Genomic DNA, 23684 nt, shown 5'->3' with positions numbered 1-23684 from the left:
GGATGAGTTTAGTATTGTTTGAAACTACTGCACATCATGCAAGTTTTGTCCAGTTTTCTTTCTTTCTTATTACTCTCCACTTTGTGGATCCCGTCAGTTGCTAGTATTTCCACTTTAAGTGCTGGAAAGTCTATTTTAATAGCTACTCCCTGTACATAAGCTTACCTTTATTTACTTTCCATGGCCAAAGCATGTGCTGAAATAAGTAATTGTATATCACTAGAATAGGCTACTCATTCGTATTTACACCTTCAATTAAAAAAAGACTATTTTCTCTACTTTTTATACAGTAGCTGTTATACTGACACACTGTGGCTGGTGGGTTATACTGTAGTGTTTGAAGTCCCGATTCCTGTCTTTCCTATTTACTACCTAATTAGAAAAATCAGTGTCTGAATTTCTTCCTAATAACTTTATATTACTTTTGTCAGGTTTATATTTTTAAAAAAAAACAGCTGAACTCCCTGTAACCTGTAATAAGCATTAATGGTACCCACTATCTTGCTGATTTTTTCTGAATTGTCTCCTATTTGACCTACTCACACCTTCATACTTCAAGGAAGAGGAGATTAATAACACTGCATGTTCCCTATTGAGGAATAGTTTTCTCCTTTTAGATTTAGATGTCAAACTATAGTATGACTCATCTTGGTCTCTTCAGAATAACTTCTGTTGTCTTTTTATCAAATGCCTTATCATTTCTAAAAATTGCCACTTCTAAAACAAAGCCTGCTGTAGTTTCATTAGTGTTCTTCTTTTTAACCCTAAATGAAGCTGAATCTTTGGGGGGTTTTTTTATGATAGAACTACTTAAGGTATTGTTCAGGATAAAAACCAGTTGGTACTGAAACAAACTATTTTGCAATTGTGCCTTTTTTAATGGAATCTGGGCTGCATAGATGTCTATTTGACCCAGATTCCATTCAAAAAGTAGTAGTATTAGTACTTGACTTCGTATAGTAATAGTAGTGTTGCCATTAATATGTATTGTACTTTAACTGATCATGTAATTATTGCTGCTGTGAAACATGAGCAGTATTAAACTTTATGGATCTTTATGTATACATATTTACATTTGCCTCTCTAGCTTTTTAGTGCCAAAAGATGAGTCGAGGATACTCAGAAAACAATAACTTTCCATATGATAATAATCAAATGGTTTTGGACATGATCCTGTACTCTTTAATCGGTGTCCCTCAGCCTATCAACTGGGACAGTGTGGCAAGGCTGGTTCCAGGATTTACATCCAAAGAGGTAACTTTATTAACCATCAGTATGTCTGTTTAAACAGTGCTTTATCAAGAGAACTACACTTTTATCAGAAGGGCGACTGGAAGGGTGGGGGAATGGTTTTGTAAAGTTACTTGAACTTAAAGGACCTGAAAGAGTTAAGCAATATGTTAAAAATGCAAATAGGAAGGTGTTACAAAACCTCCACATTCAAGATACGAAGTAAACAAAATTCATAACTTGAATGCAGAATATGCATCTTATAGCCTAAGGCAGTATTACTGGGAATTAGTCAAAAGAACAAGTGAAGTGAAAAGAAAGAGTCTGTAATGGTTTCAAGAAGCTTTCAGATTACACTGTAAAATACAGCCTTATGACATGGAAGGCACATACATACTTCATATCCCTCTTCTCCCCACCCCCCAACACTTTATGGTATACTTCTCAGCAAACATTATGATTTTCCTGAGGTAGATGGTGTTAGCATATGATCAGATATACTTTTCAATTGGAAATAACAAAGCTCCAATATTCAACAGATATTTAAAGAGGGGGAAGGACAGCTAGATTGATCCTTTAAGTCAGAGTACTTCCTACTTCAGTGGGAGTTAGGAGCACTCAGCATCTCTAGGATCAGGCCCTAACTGTTTAAATTTTTCTGTAAACTCTTGGATTTCAAATTTTGCTTAGTGCACATATTTTAAAGGAAACACCTGGATGATTTATTTTATCTTGACTGCTTCATCATTCAACTCTCATTTTTGTGTGATTTCATTTAAAAAAGACAAACAAAACACTTTTGAGTCCAGGACCAAAATTTGTTGTGAAATTCCAGGCAGTTTTGTTTCTTTGTGACTCACAATAACAAGTAAACAGACATCTTGTTGTAAACTCCGTAATTGAATGTGGCAACTCTCACTTAATTTATAACATTGTTCATGGACATCACTATAATGTTGTATTTAAAACATAAGCTTCAACTCCAGTCAATCATTTTTTTTTATGTGGAATTTTATTGTCCTACAAGCTGATAGTGTTTAGTAGAGATTCATAGTTGTGGATGCTGTCACTTAATTTTTCAGCTGATACAATGCTTTCTATTATAAGTAAATTAATCCCCTGTATGTTTTATTGACCTCTTTTCTCAACTGAGTTAGTAGAAAAGTGGTTACTCTGCTTTAGGATATGCAGAGCCTCTATAGAAGGCTGTTAGAGTTGCCGTGGTGAATTTAGCCCTATGATCTCAAGTGACCATTTAATCCAATAGACTTTGGCAGAGTTAAAATATATTCTCTCAAACTCCCATGTGAATTGTCCCATTCAGTTTAATGGAACTATTCGTATACGTAAAGTTACTCTCGTGTGTAGTTGTTTGAAGCATTAAGGCCTTTAATTTACATTGAAATCTGTATCTAATAAGTGAGGCCTTTAAGTCTGTTTGTACACAAAAATTACATTTTTAAAAGCCTAATATTGTTCTGGTTTGCATTTTAACTTTCTCCTGCACTTTTGGTAACCCAAATATTTCAACATTAGCCTCTTCACTACTGCATGAAAATATACTCCTGGGAGAATTCTGAGCTGCTGTGCATGTGCAGAATTCATTATGCTGTGCAGAATTTTTTTTTCTGCAGAAAATACATTCTGCCAGAAAGGTGCTGCGGTTATGCCTTTTGCCCATCAGGGGCCACTGTGGTGCCAGAACAGAGAGCAGCCATTCCCAGGCCAGCCCCAGCTGCAGATAGGGAAGAGAAGAGGCTGCCTTCCTCACAGCGCCCTGCCCATGGGGCCAGGTCAGGAGGCACAGGCTATGGGTGGACAGACAGCGTGGGGCACATGGGATCGCTCTGGGTTTCAGAAGGGCTAGTGTAGGAGACAGAGTGAGGCAGGGGCTGAATGGGAGTGGGAATGTAGGGATACATGGGGATGGAGGGTGGGGGTTCAGGGCCACATGGGGGAGAGGGTGGCTGAGTAGGGTTGCAGGGACAGATGGGGACGGGGAAGAGGGTACAGGGACCCATGGGGATGGAGGGGCTGAGTGGGAGTGCAGGGACACATGGGGATGGGAGGAAGAGGGGTGGCTGAGTGTGGATGCAAGGACACATGGGGACGGGGCAGATATGCCTGACTGAATGAGAGGCTAAGAGTCAGACAGGGTCTGCATGGTGGAGACTCCCTAAGAATCGCTCCCTGCCCCCTAAAAAACCTGTTCCATACTTCTCCCCTCCTTCATCCAACAACCCTCCATGTGCACACCCATACTCCTTCCCTCTTCCTCAGCTCCTCCATTACACCTGACTCCCCCAAGTCTTTGTACTGCTTATGAGGAGTGCGAAAAATACATTTCTGTATTGTAGTTTAAATGAATTATTACTCAGAGTTCTGTAATAATATGTCTAATAAGGAATCTATTTGTCAAAAAATATTTCCTGAATCTTTTTTTGTCTGTATTGTTAGACATAGTTGCTGACAGGTATTTTGAAATAAATTATCAAAATAATTGAAACTGGCGTGTTTATATTGGGTTATTTTGACAAAATATGCAGAATTTTGTAGAATTTTTAATTTTTTGGCACAGAATTCCCCCAGGAGTAATGAAAACAAGAAAGGGAAACTAAATAGAAATAAAGTGAAATTTTCCAATCTGAGCAAAGTCCATAAAGTAAAGGAACAATAATTGTGCAAATGGGAAGTTAAAGTTATCAGACACATAGAGAAACTCGCTATGTTGGGGAAGAGTCAATGCGGCTTTTGTAAATGGTAAGACATGATTTCCCTTCTGTTAGAATTCTTTGAAGTTATCAACAAGCATGTGGAGTAGGGAGATCCGGTCAATACAATGTAGTTGGACTTTCAGAAAGTCTTTGACAAGATTCCACACCAGAAGCTTTTAAGCAAACTAAGCAGTCATGGGATGAGAGAGAACGTCCTCTCCTGGATCAGTAACTAGTTAAAAAATATGAAACAAAGGGGTAGGAATAAATAGTTAGTTTTTTACAATGGAGAGAGAGAAATATAGTGGTTACCCAAGGGTCTGTCCTGGGACCTGTGCTGTTGAACATATTAATAAATTATTTGGAAAAGGGGGTGAACAGTGAGGTGGCAAAATTTGCAGAGGATACAAAATTCCAAAGCTGACTGTGAAGAGTTACAAAGTGATCTCTCTAAACCAGGTGACTGGTTAACAAAATGGCAGATGAAATTCAATGTTAAGTGCAGAGTAACGCACATAGGAAAAAATAATCCCAACTATATAGCAAAATGATGGGGTCCAAATTTGCTATTACCACTCAATAAAGGGATCTTGGAGTCATCATGGATGTTTTTTCCTGACAACATCCACTCAGCAGCATCAGTCAAAAAAAGCTAACAATGTTGGGAGCCATTAGGAAAGTGATAAATAATAAGAGAGAAAATATCATACTGGCATTTATATGGTACACCCATACCTTGAATACTGCAAGCAGCTCTGATAGCCCCATCGATATATTCGAATTAGAAGAGATTAAAAAAAAAGGGCAACAAAAATTATTAGGGGTATGGAATGAGCTTTCATATGAGGAGAGATTAAAAAGACTAGGACAGTTCATCTTAGAAAGGGATGACTAAGGGGAGATATGATAGAAGTCTATAAAATCATGAGTGATGTGGAGAAAATGAATAGGGAAGTATTATTTACCTCTTTACATAAGAAGAGCTAAGGGTCACCTGATGAAATTAATAAGCAGCAGGTTTAAAATAAACAAAAGGAAGCACTTCACACAATGCACAGTCAATCTGTGGAATTTGTTACCATGGGATGTTGTGAAGGTCAAAGGTATAACTGGGTTCAAAAACGAATTAAATAAATTAATGGAAGATGGGTCTATCAGTGGTTATTAGCCAAGATGGTCAGGAACGCAACCCCATGCTTCAGATGTCCTAAACCTCCAACTGCCAGAAGCTGGGACCGGACAACAGAGGATGGATCACTCGAAATTGCCCTCATCTGTTCATTTCCTCTGAAGCATCTGGCACTAGTCACTGTCAGAAGACAGGATACCGGGCTAGCTGGACCATTGGTCTGACCCAGTATGGCCATTCTTAATTTCTTATGTTCTTATTTTACAGACATTTCTACTTTGAGTAATTTAAGGTATTAAACATCATAGGTAAAGGTTTAAAAAATCTAACTGCCCTTTTAAGGATAAACTTAAACTGTAAAGAGAGGGAAATTGAGGATTAAGTCAGAAACTCCATCCTTTAATTTGTGTGAATGTTGGTGGGGTCTTGAAACTGGTAAATCTTACATATTGCATGGATAGTCTGCACTTCTTAGGTATTGCAGAGTGAGTTACCATGTGGTTTAATCAATATTAAGTGTGAAGGTTCTTAGTTGGTTCGGTTTCAATTCAGAACTTCAATGCTGACCATATAGAAGGAGTTGGTATATGTATTTTATGACTTTTAAACCAAACCTTGTACTTTTGGATAATCTAAGCACTACACCCAGATGCACAGACACTCTTTCCTTAACCTGTATATGATATAATTTTAACATTCGCTTTAATAATTTTTTTTAACTATGATGTATCAACCAATTTGCAGAAACTATTAACAGGAAACAGTACCAGCCTTTAAAGTGATATAGTTTCCGTTATCTGCTTCATATTCCCATCATTTTATCTCTTGACAGTGTGCAAAAAGGTTTGATGAACTGAAAAGCAGTGGAAGTTCACCTGTTGACAACCAGTACAATCCATTAATGGCTACTGGTGGGAGTCCTGTTGAAACCCTAGCTACATACATCAAATCCTCTCTGCTGGATACACAGGGGGAGTTTCAAGAGCCTTCCATCGGGCAGAATTCAATTTCCATAACTGGTAAATTCTGTGGCTTTGATTATAGTGTCATGTCCACTGTTTTTCTTTTGTCTGGTAAACCTATTTCCGGAATTAGTAGTTAGTAATCTTCAAATAAATTTGCCACAAATACTGCTGCATAAACTAAAATAAAGTTATTTCCAACTGAGTCAACCCATTTAGTGTTTCAAGTACAAATGTTTTATAGTTTGTGGCTTTTTAAAAGGTAGTTACAATGACAGTAAGTTTTGAACTGCTTAAATTGATGTACTTGATTTTTATACTAAATCTTTCAGGCACATTCTTGGCAGTTTTGTAGCCAGAGGTATGTTAATGTCAAAACTTATCGCTGGAGGTGGTAATAGTTGTGACTTTAAGATATTTAGGAAATCCTCTAAAGAAAATATAGGAGCAGTAGAACGTTGTTTTGGTGATTTCTTAGATTTCACTCTTCTTTCCCAGCCAATACCTTTAATTCAAGTGCCTGCTTTGCTTAGGGGCATCAGAGGATCTACAGTATCCATGCTGAATGAGAAGTATAGCTTGGTGTCAGCTGCTTGTTCTTGGTACTTCAGTTCAAGTACAATCAGTCTCCCCTAGTAGCCTTGCATGTTAAACAATGGGGGTGACAGAATTGCAACTTATAGGAGACTCTGCATCGGGGAGACTGTTGGGGGGTGGGGAAGGGAGCAGCTATCCATCACAGTCCACAGGAATCTCTTCAAGAACCAAGGGGAAAAAAACAGCTTAAAGCATTCTGTTCACCCAGCCAGATGATGGAGGTGAGATAATAGTATCTCATGCTAATCTGTGTCAAAAAGTGCCAATATATGTAGTGGTAATGGTGAAGCCAGGAGGAGACAGTATGAGAGGGCCAAAGCGTTCTTTGGCTGGCTTTTACATTAACTATTTAAGATGGCGACGTCTCTACATTCAAAGCCGCAGTTCTACAAGAAGTTTAAGAGGCTTTTTCACATTTGATGGGTCATTACATCACCACAAGAAAATTTGTCTGGAAGGCTGCATACTGGGGCGCTCAAGACCTGATCCAAAGCCACTGAAGTCAGTGGAAAGACTCTTATTGATTTCAGTGGGCTTTGGATCCACACCCTACTGCATGCTGCACATTAGTGAGGAAAGCTTATCGAAGGTAAAGGTCAATTACCCTTGACTTCACTGTCTGCTGTACACCTAATCCTGTGACTGGCTGCCTTTTCATTGTAACTTAACCCAGACTGCTGCTTTAAACCAGGTGTTCGAGAAGCCTGTGACAGTTATAATCATGACAACTTCTCTTCAGAATGGGAGCAACACACTTGCAACACTAACAAATGGTATATGAGACCCTGAGTTTAGCTTTAAATTCTAATGCTGCTTTTTATTATGTTGAAGGAAGGTCCAGTGTTGCTTCCACAAGAAACTGTTCTTCAGAAGCTGAGAAACATTCTGCACATAAAGGTGGAGAAAATGCTGATGAAAGTCAAGGGTAGGATGATGATTGTTTGCTATCTGGTAAAGCTAATATCAGTGAAACTGAAATCTGCTCTTTACAGATGTACATCTTTCTGGCTGTGTCTACACAGAATTTTCAGCAACTTCCCACCATTTGTCAGTTAGTATTTGTGCAGCTCCATCCATGCTAGCAACAGTTGGAATGCTAATGGAAATCAGTCATGGGTGTTTTCACCATCATGTAATCTAATCAATTGTTCATGAACACAGCTGCTCCTATGGTCCACTAGCACTTCCACCAATGTCAGTACTTTTGGAGCTGCAGTGGTGCTACACCAATGGTGGGGAAAATAGCTGAAAATTCTCAGTGTAGAGAAAGACCTATTTGTGATTTATAATATTAACCAAATTGCCGAGACAGTTGAATAACATAAACTAGCCTCTGTTCGGCCTAACACTTTATGCAAACAAATTTATGAAGTTTGCCCTTGAGTGCAGTGGGAGAAGGATTAGACCCTATACTTCAGGTTTTCACTGTTTTGTTAATGGCAAGATGAATGATACGCCACAGATATCTCTTTATCTCAAACTTGGAAAAATGGCTTGTAGAATATTACCTTTCATCTCACTACCTCATTTCAAACTGTCAGTGGAACTCAAATGTACAACACAGTAACCACAGTATTTGTGACTATAAACTAAGGCCCATCCAACTTATCACTTGACTTCAGTGGGACTATTCGTGTGCTCAAAATTCAGTACAAGCGTAAGTGTTCTGTTGTACAACTACCTTTAAAGGCCGTGATCCAGATTTCAATTCTTACAGTGCAAATGTTGATAAATGTTTAACTCGTAGATCGCAACTGTTTTGATTATCAGTACGTTGACTTACAGCAGATAGAAAATAATTTAGAATACCCGAAAAGCATACCTAAACCTTTTGTATATGTAGATATAGTTATTCCTGTGTGTGTGTGTGTGTCTTGAGCTTAGTTTCTCTGAAAGAGTGTGTTTGATTATCATTCATGAAAACTAGGTCATTGAATTTTGTCATTGCCATCCTAGTTGAGAATTATACAATCCATCACTTTCTCTTCATATACTACACTGACAGTTGTGTATTGAAATGTATACCTTGTGTTCCTAAGGCAGACAGTACAGACTGAAGAAAACTCAGATTTCATAGACTTTCAATAATTCTATTATCCCAAATTGAAGCTTGAAGGCAGTTTTCCCTATGTAAATTAATGCACTGCCACAGAGAAAGCAGCTATGAACTTCCTAATTTATCTTCCCTCTTTAAGAGGGATGGCCAAACCGTGGCTTGCAAGTTATATTGCAGTTAAATTGTGGCTCGTGGAGTTCCCACCCCCCATTCTCTGCCTACCAGAGTGGGGACCTCTGCCTTGCAGTGGGATGGTGGGGTAGGGGCTTCTGCCCAGCAGGGAGGGCAGTCTTGTGGCTTCAGTCCCATGGGGCATGCCAGCCAGAGCTCGGGGCTTCAGCAGGAGCACGGCCAAAGCCCCAAACCCCACCAGGCACCTCCTGTGGGGCTGAAGCCCCAGCTGGTGTGCCCCGGCTCTCAGACTTCTGAAGATTGTTGTATATGCCTCAGAGGGTCAATACGTTTGGCCACCCCTGCTCTATAATGACTTCAATAATGTAGTTGTTACCACATAAATATTAAGAGCCAGATTTTGAGCACCTTATTCACAGTGGTGAGTGTGACAGTTCTCAGGATACCAGGGACTGAGAGTCACCTTGTTACCCCCTGCCTTCAGAGTGAGGGAGTCTTTCCTGTGCCTGGCTGGGTGTCAGACAGCTCCCAATACCACCAGCCTTTCAGCCACTCAGGCATTCTCCTCTGGGCTATGTCAGCCCTATCTTCGTCTTGTAGTTTCACCATAGGTGCACTCCAGTCCCGAGTCCCTTTGAATCATTCCCATGATATCCAGCCCTGAAACTCTCTACTCCAGCCCAACACTTGTTACTCACAGAAATCTGATTTTTCTGTCCCCAAAGGAGCAGTGTGTCCCAGTTTGTCAGATTTACAGTAAACCACAACACTTGTGAATACTTATAATAAAACAAAAGTAGCTTTTTAAGAATGAGTAAAGATTTAACTAGAAACAAGAGAGAACAGTGGAAACAAATGTTTACAATTAGGGCCGTTGATTAAATTTTTTTTTAAAAAATTGATTAAAAAAATTAATCGCGATTAATCGCAGTTTTAATCTCACTGTTAAACAATAGAATACCAATTGACATTTATAAAATATTTTGCATGTTTTTCTTCATTTTCATATATATTGTATTCTGTGTTGTAACTGAAATCAGTGTGTTTTTGATTATAAATACTTGCACTGTAAATATTATAAACAAAAGAAATAGTATTTTTCAATTTACCTCCTACGAGTACTGTAGTGCAATCTCTTTATCCTGAAAGTGTAACTTAAAAATGTAGATTTTTGTTTTGTTACATAACTGCACTCAAACAAAAAATATAAAACTTCAGAGCCTAAAAGTCCACTCAGTCCTACTTCTTTTTCAGCCAAGCACTAAGAGACAAACAAGTTTGTTTACATTTACAGGAGATAATGCTGCCCTCTTCTTATTTACAATGTCACCAGAAAGTGAGAACAGGCATTTGCTTGGCTCTTTTGTAGCCGGCGTTGTAAGATATGCTAAACAGAAGTCTTAAAAGAGCAACACGCTGATGCGGAACTACAGAACCCGAACCACCAAAAAAGAAAAACAACCTTCTGCTGGTGGCATCTCACTCAGATAATGAAAATGAACATGCATCGGTCCGTACTGCTTTGGATTGTTATCGAACAGAACCCATCATCAGCATGGACCCATGTCCCCTAGAATGGTGGTTGTAGCATGAAGGGACATATGAATTTTTAGTGCATTTGGCACATAAATATCTTGCAATGCTGGCTACAACAGTGCCATGCGAACGCCTGTTCTCACTTTCAGGTGACGTAAACGAGAAGTGGGCAGCATTATCTCCTGCAAATGTAAATAAACTTGTTTGTCTGAGCGATTGGCTGACAAGAAGTAGGACTGAGTGGACTTGCAGCCTCTAAAATTTTACATTTTTAGCGACTTTTTTTGTACATAATTCTACATTTGTAAGTTCAGCTTTCATGATAAAATGGTTCCACTACAGTACTTTATTAGGTGAATTGAAAAATACTTTTTTTACAGTGCAAATACTTTTAATCAAAAATAAATGTAAAGTGAGCACTGTACACTTTGTATTCTGTGTTGTAATTGAAATCAATAATAATAATAATAATAATAGTTACCTTTCCCTAGCTAATGAAGTAGGTTTTCCCCACAACATTCAGTCTGTTGCAGAGCTGACTGGCTTCACAGGATTCAGTTTTCCATGAGAAACATTGTTCCTCAAGAGGTAACTTCAGTGAAATGATCCAGAGAACATTTCCCTCCTCTGTATTGTACTGAAACAATTTTTTGTTTCTGTTCATAGACAGGGTGAACCCCTCTTGTTGTAATGTTCCTATTTTACAATGTTTCAATTGTTTGCAGTTGTCTCTGATGGCTTTCCATTGAAAGTCTTGAAATTGAGCAAGGCTAAACAGGGTGGGGTGACAATGTTCCCTCTAATATTTTCCATCCATGTGCAGAATGAATTTTATGTGCACCACTATTGATCCAGCCAGGAAAGGTTAGAAATTTTAGAACTCACTGTTCAAAGAATTAAATTTTAAGCATAAGAGAGAAATAAAATTATGAAATGCATAGACCAGTCAAAAAACTAAAATAACAGCACTTTGAAAGAATACGATTACAGAGAATATATGTGCATTGCAGGATGTACCAAGAAGTAACAACAACAACAACATAAGTATTTGTTGGGAGGTGGATTTGAAAGAGTGTGGGGAGGGAAGGGGGCAGGTGTGCGCGTGCAACTCCCTTCTGCCTGAATGGGTCATCGCCAAGATGCATTATTCTCAGGTGACTAATTTTTACTCCAACTCCATAAAGCACACTTTAGGTATAAATAAGTTATTTCTTAAATATTACCTATAAATACATCTTGCAATGATTATGAATCTTGACAAGTTACGAGTTACATGTTACTCTTCATGGATAAATATCCTGTAAGACATGTTTGGTGTAGTGAGTTTTGTCAGGTCTCAGGTGAGAGTTGTTTGCGAAGAACAGGAAACTTTTTGCCTAGGAGTCTCTGTGTCACAATGAACACTTACTCCCAGGTGAATACTGCTCGTTATTGTGAGAAAGGGTCACTAGCCTAAAATAATTAAATTCTCTAAATGTGTTGTGTTTTTTACCTGTAGGTCTTTTAAAAAAAAAAAAAAAAAAAAATCCCTGCTGTGATGAGTTGGAATACCTTATATATTTTTGCTAGATATTTAAATTATGTATTATACCAATGCATATTAATTTCCAAAAGTTTTTAGACCTACTTGTCAAGGGCACTTATTTTAGACCTATGACTTGTTATGCTGTCTCCATGGAAGCTGATATTTTATTGATGTAATCTGAACTTGAACCTCCTGTTAGGAAGTAGATAATATTGATACACTCTAAAATATTTTAAACTTCTTCAGGTGAAAGATGCTATAAAATCACATATACTAATTAACCATGTCAGCACCCTGGTGAGCTAGGCAAATAGATCTATACTTTTATAAAATGAGGTAGAACAGAGAACGTAAGTAATTTGCCAAGATCACACAGTGAGCCAGAAGCAAACCTGGGAATAGCACCCAGAAATCCTCACTCCCACTCTCTTAGGTCTTGTCTACACTGCAAGCCAGGATGTGAATCTACGGTGCACCAACTCCCTTCACAGTAAATCAACTGTGAACAATGATATAGCTCAGTGAATGTCCCAGTGTATGACTTAGCATCTACAGTTTCTCCTGTGAATAAGATTTTGATCAAGCTATGTGCCCTGGGATGCATGCCATTGAATAACATGCAGGGGTGAGAGGGAAGATAGAAGCTTTCTCACTGCAGTTAAATGTGAAGTTTTGTTTATCTTGTAAGATAAAATGTTACGAAAACCTGGGTTCTGACCAATCATGCAATTTGGGGGTAAAAATCTCCGTGAATCAACATTGACTTTCTTATTGGTTTCTGGTCCTAAGCTGTAATAACTTTCCTTTTTCTGTTTTTTGTTTGTTTGTTTTTTGTTTTTTTAAATCAAGGCCAAATATGGTGATCCATGTGTGTGACGAAGCAAAAAATTTGAAGGAAGATTTTGTTTGTCCTCGAGATCTTTTGATTTCTGAAATGAAGTACTTTGCTGAATATCTGTCTGTGGATGCCCAGCGCTGGGAAGAGGTGGACATTTCAGTTCACTGTGACGTTCACATCTTTGACTGGTTGATAAGATATGTTAAAAGGAACACTAAGGAATATGAAGTGTATGAAATACCCGCTTTAGGTAAAAAATATTCTATTGTTCATTTGCTGCAGATTCATTATCTGCGTTATCTGATCTGTGTTTCAGACTAAAAGCATATGTGCAAAATTGTCTGGAAGATAATATCCCTCCTTAATTCAAGTCCAACCTCCTAGGCCCAGTCTGCTGGGGCCAGAAACACTGGTTTGTTGGAAATGTGCTAAAACAGTTTCCCTGGCCATTATAGAAAGTCCCTGGTCTTGCTGCTACTTATAATTTTAGGGAAATATTCCTCTGGTGGTTATAGTGGTGAAAGCACTAGTCTATGTTGACAGCTGGTATCTTTACCAAGGTAATCTAGGCCCACTCTGAACAGGTTTATTTCACTGTGATAAGCACAAGTAGCCAATCTACAGTAGCATTCCCACTGTTGTTACAGCAACATTTGGAGACTTTCCTAAAAACTTCATTGTAAATGCAGTATAAAGGAGCAATTCTATCATCGTCTTGGTAGTCGCGGGACAAAACTTTGAAAAGCATTTAAGTGACTTAAGAGCCTGGCATAGACAGGAGCCAGAATCCCATTGACTCTCATTGTGAGGTCCCTAAATTGCTTAAGTCCTTTCAAAATTTTACCCTTGTACTTAATTTTGAGTCAGATTCTACTTCTATTAAAGTCAATGAGACGGTCTTTAAGTAGCTTAAATGGGTTAGATAAGCCCATCCAAGGATGGAATAAAATACATTTAAAAAAAAATCAGAAATGTATTTAAATTGGATATTTTAATTTAAATTTAAAAATGGGCTTTTTATTTTTAAAAAACTATTTTAAAATTAAATTTGAAATTGACAACCTAAGTTAAGGCCTAAACTTATTACAATATCTATTACAAACATTTAAATTAAATACAAAAAATATTAAACAGTATATGTTTGTTGCTGAAGCAGGAAAGCTTGTTTTCCTATTTGAATCTATGAATAAAAACTAGGTGTGAGGATAAACTCTTCTACTTCTAAAACCTTGAACGACAGTGATCAGTCACTTCCGTTCACTAACTACAAATATTACTTCCTTTGTTTGAATCCAAAACATGTTTTGAACTTTTTTCTTATGTATCCAGCACATTGAAGGCAGTTGTATTTAATACTAAATAAATAAATTAGTATTTTGTGCATTTCTAATTTATTTGAATTTCCATCCAAATAAAGCTTGACAAGTTACAAATAAAAAAATAGTCATCCAGTAAAAGGTTAGACTGTATTATTGCTTTTAAATAAATGTGCATAGATACATGATATTCTCCTGGTTAGCAAAAATAAATAGCAGATTTAGTGTATAGGCTATATTTAGTTGCAAATTATTGTATTTTAATGTATACCAACTAATGAGAATCAATCTTTAGGAAAATAACCTAAAAGTGTAAATATAAAACACTATTAAAATAGATTTAAACTAAGGTTTCCTGCTTGCAGATTTAAATCAGTCCAGTCCAGATCTAAATCCTCTTGAAATCAATTGAAAAACTCCTATTTGGGAGCACTGAATGGGCACTGGATCAGGCCCTGCTCTAGCAAAATAACATTAGCTAGCTCTAGCACATGTGCTGACCAGCCAAACTGTTAAAAAGTGTCTTAGCTGGAACAGTGTTTGATCAGTTAAAATGCTCTGGTTAACTATGTTTGAGTTGATGTATAGACAGGAACTAAGGACCTGTCTATACTAAGAAAATGATTATTTCTGGGGATTGCCTGTATAGATGGGAGAAATTCTGTTTCCAATGATCAGGCTTGACACATGTTTGAAAGTGGAATGATAAAAACTTGTTTAGTAAAACAATACCCTCCTTTAAAGAGGCATTGAGTCTCTTAGGGTAGTCTCAATTTATCAAAGGAATAAATTAATCTTAATCTTTTCACCTTGTTCTGCTGTTTCTCTTTTAGAACCAGGAAATGTCATTTCGATTCTTATTTCTTCTGAGTTTCTGAAGATGGATTCCTTAGTGAGTATAACAAGAGATGAGAAATTCTATGCCATAGTAACACAGTTGACAACCATTTGGTTGTCATAAACCTTAGTAGCTTATTTGCTAAGCTTTGACAGTGTACTTACAGCTGTATAAAATAGAGAGGGAAAATAGTTCATGTCCCAAAGAGTTTACAATCTGAGGATCAGATTCTGCCACCTTGCTCATCAAAAGTAGTAATTCAATAATTGCACAGTCTCACTGATTTCAATGGGGCTGCTTGCATAGTAAAGTACTACTGAATGTGATTAGGGGAGCCAGTATCTACCTCCAAATAAATACTTATTAATCTAAATAATAGCTGACTTCATTGTGTGAGTTAATGGCAGCATCTGACTTTTGACTACTATTTTAAAGGAAATATAAAGTCTCCACATTTTCAGTGTTTTACACCAGTGGCTCTCAACCTTTTCAGACTACTGTGCTCCTTTCACGAGTCTGATTTGTCTTGTGTACCCCCAAGTTTCACCTCACTTAAAAACTGGTTGCTTACAAAATCAGACATAAAAACACAAGTGTCACAGCACACTATTATTGAAAAATTGCTTACTTTCTTATTTTTACCATATAATAAAATAAATCAATTGGCCTATAAATATTGTACTTACATTTCAGTAATATAGCATATTGAGCAGTATAAATATTTCATCATATGAAATTTCAGTTTGTAATGACTTCACTAGTCCTTTTTCTGTAGCCTTTGTACAACTAGGCAAATATATAGATGAGTTGATGTACCCCCTGGAAGACCTCTGTATACCCCCGGAGTACACATACCTCTGGTTGAGAACCACTGTTTTATACTAAGTGCCACTTCTCTCTGGAGTGCAGTTCTCCATCAATCAGCATATTTAAGGCCCATTTACTTTAATTGGAGATGTGTGCATATAATGAGAAAAAAAGATTGCTTAATGATGTTTTTTGTGTAGATATGCAGTTTTACCTTGAGTTTTCACTTCCATAATCTAGTACTTAATTCATATAAGAGCTATAAGATACTAGCTTAATTCATATAAAGAGCTTGTCTTATTTCTAGTTCATCATGTAAATGGACAGACCATTGAGATATCTGTTTGATTTTCTTTTTCCAATTGTTTAATAGTAAAGACAAACACTGTGCAGCCAAGTTAAGGAAGGAACTTAGAATTTAATGTACTGCATCTTCTTGCTGTCACAACTGTCATTTTTTATTTGCAGTTCATGCTAAATATTAAAGTTCACCAGTAAAGCTAAATTTGGTGGGTACAATGCTGTATATAATATTAAAGCTACAAAAATGGTCTCTAGTTCTGGATCATGAACATGGTGGAGGTGGCACTTCCTGAAGAGGATTCAGGGGTAGTAGTCAGAATCGAAGACCCTTCAGGATGGCAGTAGTTCAGAGTTACATTTAAGCCATGTACACAAAAAATGTGACTTGCTTTCTGAGCCATTAAATTGTATTTTTAGAGTTGAACTGAGCCAGTTTTGCTAAACACCATTAATTCTAGCAAAGTCCTGATCCTGCTTCTAAGAAATTTCTAATATAAAAGTAATAGGTCTTGTGAGATACGGGTTTGTGTATCATTAATTTCGGTGTTCATAGTATCTCCTTTCCTTCCTAGGTAGAAAAATGTATTCATTATTGCCACAAAAACATGAGTGCTATCATAGCCACCCCATGCAACATGAACTGTGTCAGCGGTGACCTCCTTAAGCGTATCGCTGATCTTTTCACACATAATGAAGTGGACGATGTGAAGGACAAAAAAGATAAATTTAAGAGGTAACTTTTTTCTTCTCCAGCTTAATATTAATAATCACTATTGACCCTCTACTACAGGCTCCTGTTCCTTTTTAGATATTTTGTCAGAAAAGTTAAGACTTGTTAAAGAATTAGTGTGATGTTAGCAACTTATATACTTTTAAAATATCTTAATACACAAGATCATTAAATGGCTCAAGAATAAGACAAAATTTCAAGAGAAAGTAAGAAGTTCTAGATAGGAGCCAACAAGTGAAAGGGCAACACTCCAAATGTGAAGACTCATGAAGAGTCCAAGATTAGGAGACAACTGAGTGGATGGGATAGTAGGTGGCTATGAAGAAAGAGGGTTAGAGTGAGCTTTGAAAACCGACATTTTGGACTGAGAGATTGGGTAGGGCACCACTGACAATAACTGTGGATGGGAGTAGTGTGTTCCTAGTTCCTGGAGAATGAATAGTTTGGTTGCAGTATTCAGGGATTACAGAAGTTTGAGTTGGAATTTCATATGGATATGAAAGATGGCGCTAAAATAGAGTGGAATGTATAAGGATTTCAGCTGAGCTAGGATCAAGATAAAGACTAATTATTGCAATAGTCAGACTTGCAGAGAAGGAAGATTAGGTAGGAAAGCATTTTAATTGTCAGGGATTACTGGCATTAGGATTAAAGTTAAGGAGAGTAATATTGGAAAGTCCAGAGGTATAGAGCGAGTGATCTTTGAAACATTCAGTAGTAGAAAACTTAGTCAAGGTAAAAGCAGGGAAACACAGAGGTAGTGCTCATAAAGTGACCTTGCTCTTTGGGATATGTCAGGTTCTGTTGTGATTGGCACCAATATAAGTTGCTAGTTAGTTGATTGAGATGTACAGTTGGGTGTCATCTGCATAGAAATGATACCTAAATTGGTATATGTTTCTTCCGCTGTCAGTGAGAAAAGATAAAGGACAAAAGTGCCAAGGAAAGAGCCTTGAGACACAACAAAAGGAAGAGGTAAAGATTCTACCACATATCAGAAAGGAATGGTTAGGGAGGTAGGATTCAACCTAGGGGAGAACAGATTCTTGCTCCAAACACCCAAGAAGTATAAGAAAAGCCATATGGAAAAGCTGGAATTGATATGCAAACTAGACGCAATCAACTCAGGATTGAATAAGGACTGGGAATGGCTGAGCCATTACAAACATTGAATCTATCTCCCCTTGTAAGTATTCTCACACTCCTTATCAAACTGTCTGTACTGGGCTATCTTGATTATCACTTCAAAAGTTTTTTTTCTTACTTAATTGGCCTCTCAGAGTTGGTAAGACAACTCCCACCTGTTTATACTCTCTGTATGTGTGTATATATATATCTCCTCAATATTTATTCCACTCTATATGCATCCGAAGAAGTGGGCTGTAGTCCACGAAAGCTTATGCTCTAATAAATTTGTTAGTCTCTAAGGTGCCACAAGTACTCCTGTTCTAAAATCCATATGGAAGACTTAAGGGGTAACTTTACTTGAAATAGGGTCTATAGGTGACATTTTGGAAAAGCACCAAAATGCTTCACATTGTGAAAACAGTACTTATGAGACTTAGACTGCATCTACACTGCAAGCTAGATGTGTTATTTCCCTGATTGTGTACCCTCCAGCTTCAGGTGGGTACGTGTTTGGCACAGGAAAGCTGTGCCTCTGCTGCCACTATCCATGTTACCACAGCTACACTGCTATTTATACTCGTGCTAGCTGGATGAGAACTAGTACAAGTATGTATACATGAACAGGGGAATCGCAGCTCGTAGTGTACATCATAGAATGTCAGGGTTTATTTGGGAAATGGGTTGAGGGCAACAATTCCAAATCCATCAGAGAGAGATTAACTGGAGATGGTATGGTGACTGATGATGATCTAATATGTGGATTCAGTAGAGTTTTTTGAGAGGGCTGAGTGTGCTTTCCAGAATGACAGGGTGGAAAGGAGCTCTTTTTGTAGATGGCAGGCTGGCAGAGTTCATTTTTGAATAACTATTTTAATGTTGCTGCAGGTTTTGGGTTAGGACACCTAGAGCTTTATATAGGCATTTTTTTATTTTATAAAAATAAATAAAAACAAAATGTTAGCGGTATCAAACGAAGTTGGAAGAGGTTAGTTCTTTTTTCAATAGTTGAAATGACCTTGGTGTAGCTTCAATAGATTTAGAAATGGGGGAGGAAAAACTTGGTGTCCCCTCCACCTATCAGTGGGTCAAGATAGTAACAAGTTACGTGTCTGTTTATTCTTGAAAAGGAGAAGCTAGTAATCTCTTTACAGGACTCAACAAAGAGAGAAATGGGAGTGTTGGTGGGGAAGGTGGAAATTTAATAGTCCAGAATAGGTACCAAGAATCGAAATGCTTGGTTTATGGAAGTAATAGGCTTAAATATGTTTATAAAGGCAAGACTGTTGCAATTAACTCAGTGGGTGTAGGATTGGGTCCTTTTTGGCCACTTTAAAAAAGCACAGCCCAAGACTTCTTCTATAGCCAAATGTATATGAAGGTGGCAGATGTCCACAATGGAAACAAGTTTTCCACATTGTATTTCTTACAGGAAAATTGTATAACTTCGCAAAAGTCAAATCTTGAAACTAACATCTTAAAACCGTCTCATTTAAAGTAGCAGAATGTAGTTATTGATTAACTGCAAACAAAGCAAAATTTAGTTCTGAGCAAATTTGTTATCAACAGTAAACTTTTCTGCAAGAAGATTGAGAGACTGTTTGATCCAGAGTACCAGAATCTAGATTCTCGGGGAAATGCAGCAACATTGTACAGGTGTAGTAATGTTCTTTTCTTACTTTTGTTTCTACTCCATTTATGTAGGCTATATGTGCATTCCAAAGTGCCACTCATACTGTTGTATTTCATTTTATGTTTCACTGTTTTGTAGGTGCTGTTTATGTAAGAAGCTTTTAACTAAAGAAACAGAAAGAAGAGTCCCTTGTGTTCCAGGAAAAATCAACATAGATCAACATGGAAATATTATTTATGTTCATATAAGGTGCTTCATGCATAGAAAACATAACTTTTTCTCTATACATGTATCCTATTGAGTATGTTTACGAATACTATGTATTTAGAAGGTTAACAAATTCAGTAGAACCTCAGTTATGAACACCTCAGGAATGGAGGTTGTTTGTAACTCTGAAATGTTCATAATTTTGAACAAAACGTTGGGGTTGTTCTTTTAAAAAGTTTACAACTGAACATGGACTCAATACAGATTTGAATCTTTACTATGCAGAAGAAAAATGCTGCTTTTCTTTTTGTTTAGTACTTTACATTTAACACAGTACTGTACTGTATTTGCTTTTTTGGGGGGGGGAGGGGTGTCTCTGCTGCTACCTGATTGTGTTCTTTTAGTTCCAAATGAGGTGTGTGGTTGACCGGCCATTTTGTAAGTCTGGTGTTCATGACACTGAGGTTTTACTGTACTCCATCCAATACAAAATTTATAAACTGTAGTATCTACCCACAGATCACCTGAACAACTTTTTTTTATTCTTGTTGCCTTTCTTAGGCTCATACAAATGGAATGTTATGATGTTAGTTTGACGTCAATTGTATGCAACGTGTTGGAACAAATTTTAAAAGAGAAGGTAGTTAACGACATAGAGATGAATGGTAATTGGGATAAAATACAACAGGGTTTTTCCAAAAGATAAATCGTGACAGACCAACCTGATCTCCTTCTTTGAGATAACTGATTTTTTTTTTTTTTTTTAAGACAAAGGAAATGTAGTAGATCTAATCTACCTGGATTTCAATAAGGCATTTGATACAGTTCCACATGGGAAATTATTAATTAAATTGGAGAAGATGAGGATTAATATGAGAATTGAAAGGTGGAAAAGGAACTGGTTAAAGGGGAGACAACAATGGGCCATACTGAAAGGTGAACTGTGAGGCTGGAGGGAGGTTACTAGTGGAGTTCCTCGGGGATCGGTTTTGGAACCAATCTTATTCAATATTTTTATTACTGACCTTGGCACAAGAAGCGGGCGTGTGCTAATAAAATTTGCAGATGACACAAAGTTGGGAGGTATAGCCAATATGGAGGAGGACCAGAATATACAAGAAGATCTGGATGACCTTGTAAACTGGAGTAATAGAAATGGGATGAAAATTAATAGTGCAAAGTGCAAAGTCTTGCATTTAGGGATTAATAACAAGAACTTTTGCTATAAGCGGAGGACTTATCATTTGGAAGTGACAGAGGAACAGAGAGAGATCTGCGGGTATTGGATGATCACAGGATGACTATGAACTGTTAATGTAATGCTGCAGTGAAAAAGGCTCATGCAGTCTTAGGAGGCATCAGCTGAGGTATTTACAGTAGAGGCAGGGAAGTGTTAGTACCATTCTACTGGTGAGATCTCATCTGGAATACTGTGTGCAATTCTGGTCTCCCATGTTTAAGGCAGATGAATTCAAATTGGAACAAGTTCAGAGAAGGGCTACTAGAATGATCCAAGGAATGGAAAACCTACCATATGAGAGAGACTCAAAGAGCTTAACTTGTTTAGCCTTACCAAAAGGCGGCTATGGGGAGATGATTGATCTCTATAAATACATCAGCGAGAGAACTCTTCTCCCTCCCTGGTATTTATTTAAGTTAAGCGTCAATCAGGGCCGGCTCCAGGCACCAGCCTACCAAGCTTGTGCTTGGGGCGGCACCTGGAGTGGGGCAGCACGGTGCTCTGGCCGCCGGGGAGAGCGGGGCCACGGCCGGGGCTCGCTGCCCTCCCCCCGGCGCTCTGGCCACCGGGGAGAGCGGAGCCCCGGCCGGGGCTCGCCGCCCTCCCCCCGGGGCTCCGGCCGCCCTCCCCTGCCGCGCTGGGGGGGGTGGGGGGGGGGGAGGCGGCTGGAGGCTTTTTTGCCTGGGGCGGCAAAAAAGCCAGAGCCGGCCCTGGCGCCAATATGGACACATGAACAAATGGAAATAAACTGGCCATCAACAAGTTTCGACTCAAATTAGGTGAAAGTTTCTAACCATCAGAGTGAAGTTCTGGAACAGCCTTCCAAGGGGAGCTGTCTTCAAGACTGAGCTTGATAAATTTATGGAGGGGATGGTATGTGCGACTGTCTAATGGCATGTGGCCCATCGGCACCTACCAGTAGCAAAAATCCCCAACAGCCAGAGACAGGATACTAGACGGGGAGGGCTCTGAGTTACTACAGAGAATTCTTTCCCAGGTATCTGCCCAGTGGGTCTTCTACACATGCTCAGAGTCTAAGTGCCCCACATATTTGGGGTCAGGAAGCAATTTTCCTCCAGGTTAGATTGGCAAAGATCCTGGGGGTTTTTCACCTTCCTCTGCAGCCTGGGGCATGGGTCACTTGCAGATTTAAACTAGTGTAAATTGCGAATCTTCTGTAACTTTAAGTCTTTAAAGTTTAAATCATGATTTGAGGAATTCAGTAATTCAGCCAGAGATTAAGGCTCTATTTCAAGAGTGGGTCGGTGGGTGAGGTTCTGTGGCCTGCAATGTAGAGGAGGTCAGACTAGATGATCATGATGGTCTCTTTAGACCTTAAAGTCTATAAGTCTATGTTGTACTTGACAATTTATTCCACAATATCATTGTTGTTAATCCAACAAGACCTCAATTGAAATCACTGGGAGTTTTTGCTGGGTTAAACTTTTTAAATGTAAAATATTCAGAGCTAATCACTTAATCATCCTAAGGACTTGAAAATATGTTTAGCCAAAGACAAATGGAATTAAGGGCTACATTTCAAAATGAGTTGTTAGTGATGGTTCCACACTCTGAACTATAGAGTCTGGATTGACTGTGTCTCAGATCTGAAGATGTCAAATCAAACATTCAACCAGTTTCAGAACAAATAAAAATAAACTTCACTGGTTAAGGTGGTGGGTTTTTTTGTTTGTTTGTTTTGTTTTGTTTTTTGGTCAGAGAGGCTTTCCAAACTTCTCCTTTGTTAAATGGCTAGTTCCTCACCACAAGTATTTACTTGGTTTTTGTTTTAGTCCAGGCACAGTCCTATATGGCTGGATTTCCCTGCCTCTGCTTAATGAGGGCCGGCATACTCTAGTTCCCTTTTATTAACAGTTTTACTGTTGCTAATTTAATTTCCATCATTTTTCATCAGATCTGATGGACTAAAATCAGCCTAACAGCAGTTCAGTGTCAGCCCTCAAAATAATATGCATTATTATCTCCTGTCAGTTATTCCAATAACAGGGAGAGGTTTCTATCCAAAGGACCATTTTACTGATGACTAGAGCAGTGAAGTAGGTTCCATCTTGCACTGTCTAAAGTGGCAGCTGGGGCCATAGCCTTATCCTGACATTCTAAGAATATTGTGTATTAGCCAATTTTAAATAACTTCCTTATGTTACCTTAGTTACATTCTTATGTATGTATGTTGATGCCACGTAACTCCGTGTGTGTGTGTGAGAGAGAGAGATATAGATATATACACACACACATACAGCCTCTTAAAGTTACTCCTGTCCTCTTTTATTGCTTCTGAGCATTTACCTTGTATTGTTTTCTGGCTGCCTTCCTAGGCACGGTTAATTTGGCCTTTCTTACACTTAAATTAAGCTTAATGGTGACTAGTAGTAGCTTTAATGCTAGCATATCCATAGCAGTACAATTACACAAAAATAGGTGTGGAGGTGACACTAAGTGTCAGTACCCATTATGTTTGCCTTTGTACAAATACAGAGTAAAAGTTGGCCCCTGCCCTCAAGATTTTTACAATCTAACCAAGGCAGGATGAAGTTAGTGCGTGAAGGTGGAAAAAAAGTATTGTATCTTTCACAGACCAGATTGTCTCACTGCTAAATACTCTCTTTTGGGTTTTAAAAGAAAGTCAGTCTCTCTCTCATTTTTCAGTGGGAGGAAATTAAGTCTAGAATAGTGTATAGTCTAGTTTAAAAACTTTTTTTTAAAGCCTCAAAAGTACGTATTTATCAAGAAGTCCTCTAACTTTAC

The 23684-nt window shown here is 38.1% G+C and overlaps 1 protein-coding gene across 4 annotated transcripts in view; it reads left to right on the top strand.

The window, feature by feature from the left end:
• SANBR (SANT and BTB domain regulator of CSR) overlaps positions 1-23684 on the top strand; it is a 43437-nt gene that overhangs the window by 4992 nt on the left and 14761 nt on the right. For all 4 annotated transcript variants that reach the window (XR_008444543.1, XM_054024231.1, XM_054024230.1 and 1 more), the window contains 8 exons: positions 1088-1254; positions 5906-6092; positions 7464-7557; positions 12731-12969; positions 14869-14927; positions 16556-16716; positions 19408-19494; positions 19610-19720. Coding sequence is in view for 3 of the 4 variants with exons in the window: in XM_054024231.1 (XP_053880206.1) it covers positions 1105-1254; positions 5906-6092; positions 7464-7557; positions 12731-12969; positions 14869-14927; positions 16556-16716; positions 19408-19494; positions 19610-19720 (1088 nt within the window). In the remaining variant the exon portion in view is untranslated. The remainder of the gene's footprint in view (positions 1-1087; positions 1255-5905; positions 6093-7463; positions 7558-12730; positions 12970-14868; positions 14928-16555; positions 16717-19407; positions 19495-19609; positions 19721-23684) is intronic.

The sequence above is a fragment of the Malaclemys terrapin genome, chromosome 3 (genome assembly GCF_027887155.1).
Source record: "Malaclemys terrapin pileata isolate rMalTer1 chromosome 3, rMalTer1.hap1, whole genome shotgun sequence".
Lineage (NCBI taxonomy): Eukaryota > Metazoa > Chordata > Testudines > Emydidae > Malaclemys > Malaclemys terrapin.
Note: the sequence above shows the minus strand (reverse complement) of the source record. Positions and strands in the feature narration are given on the sequence as shown.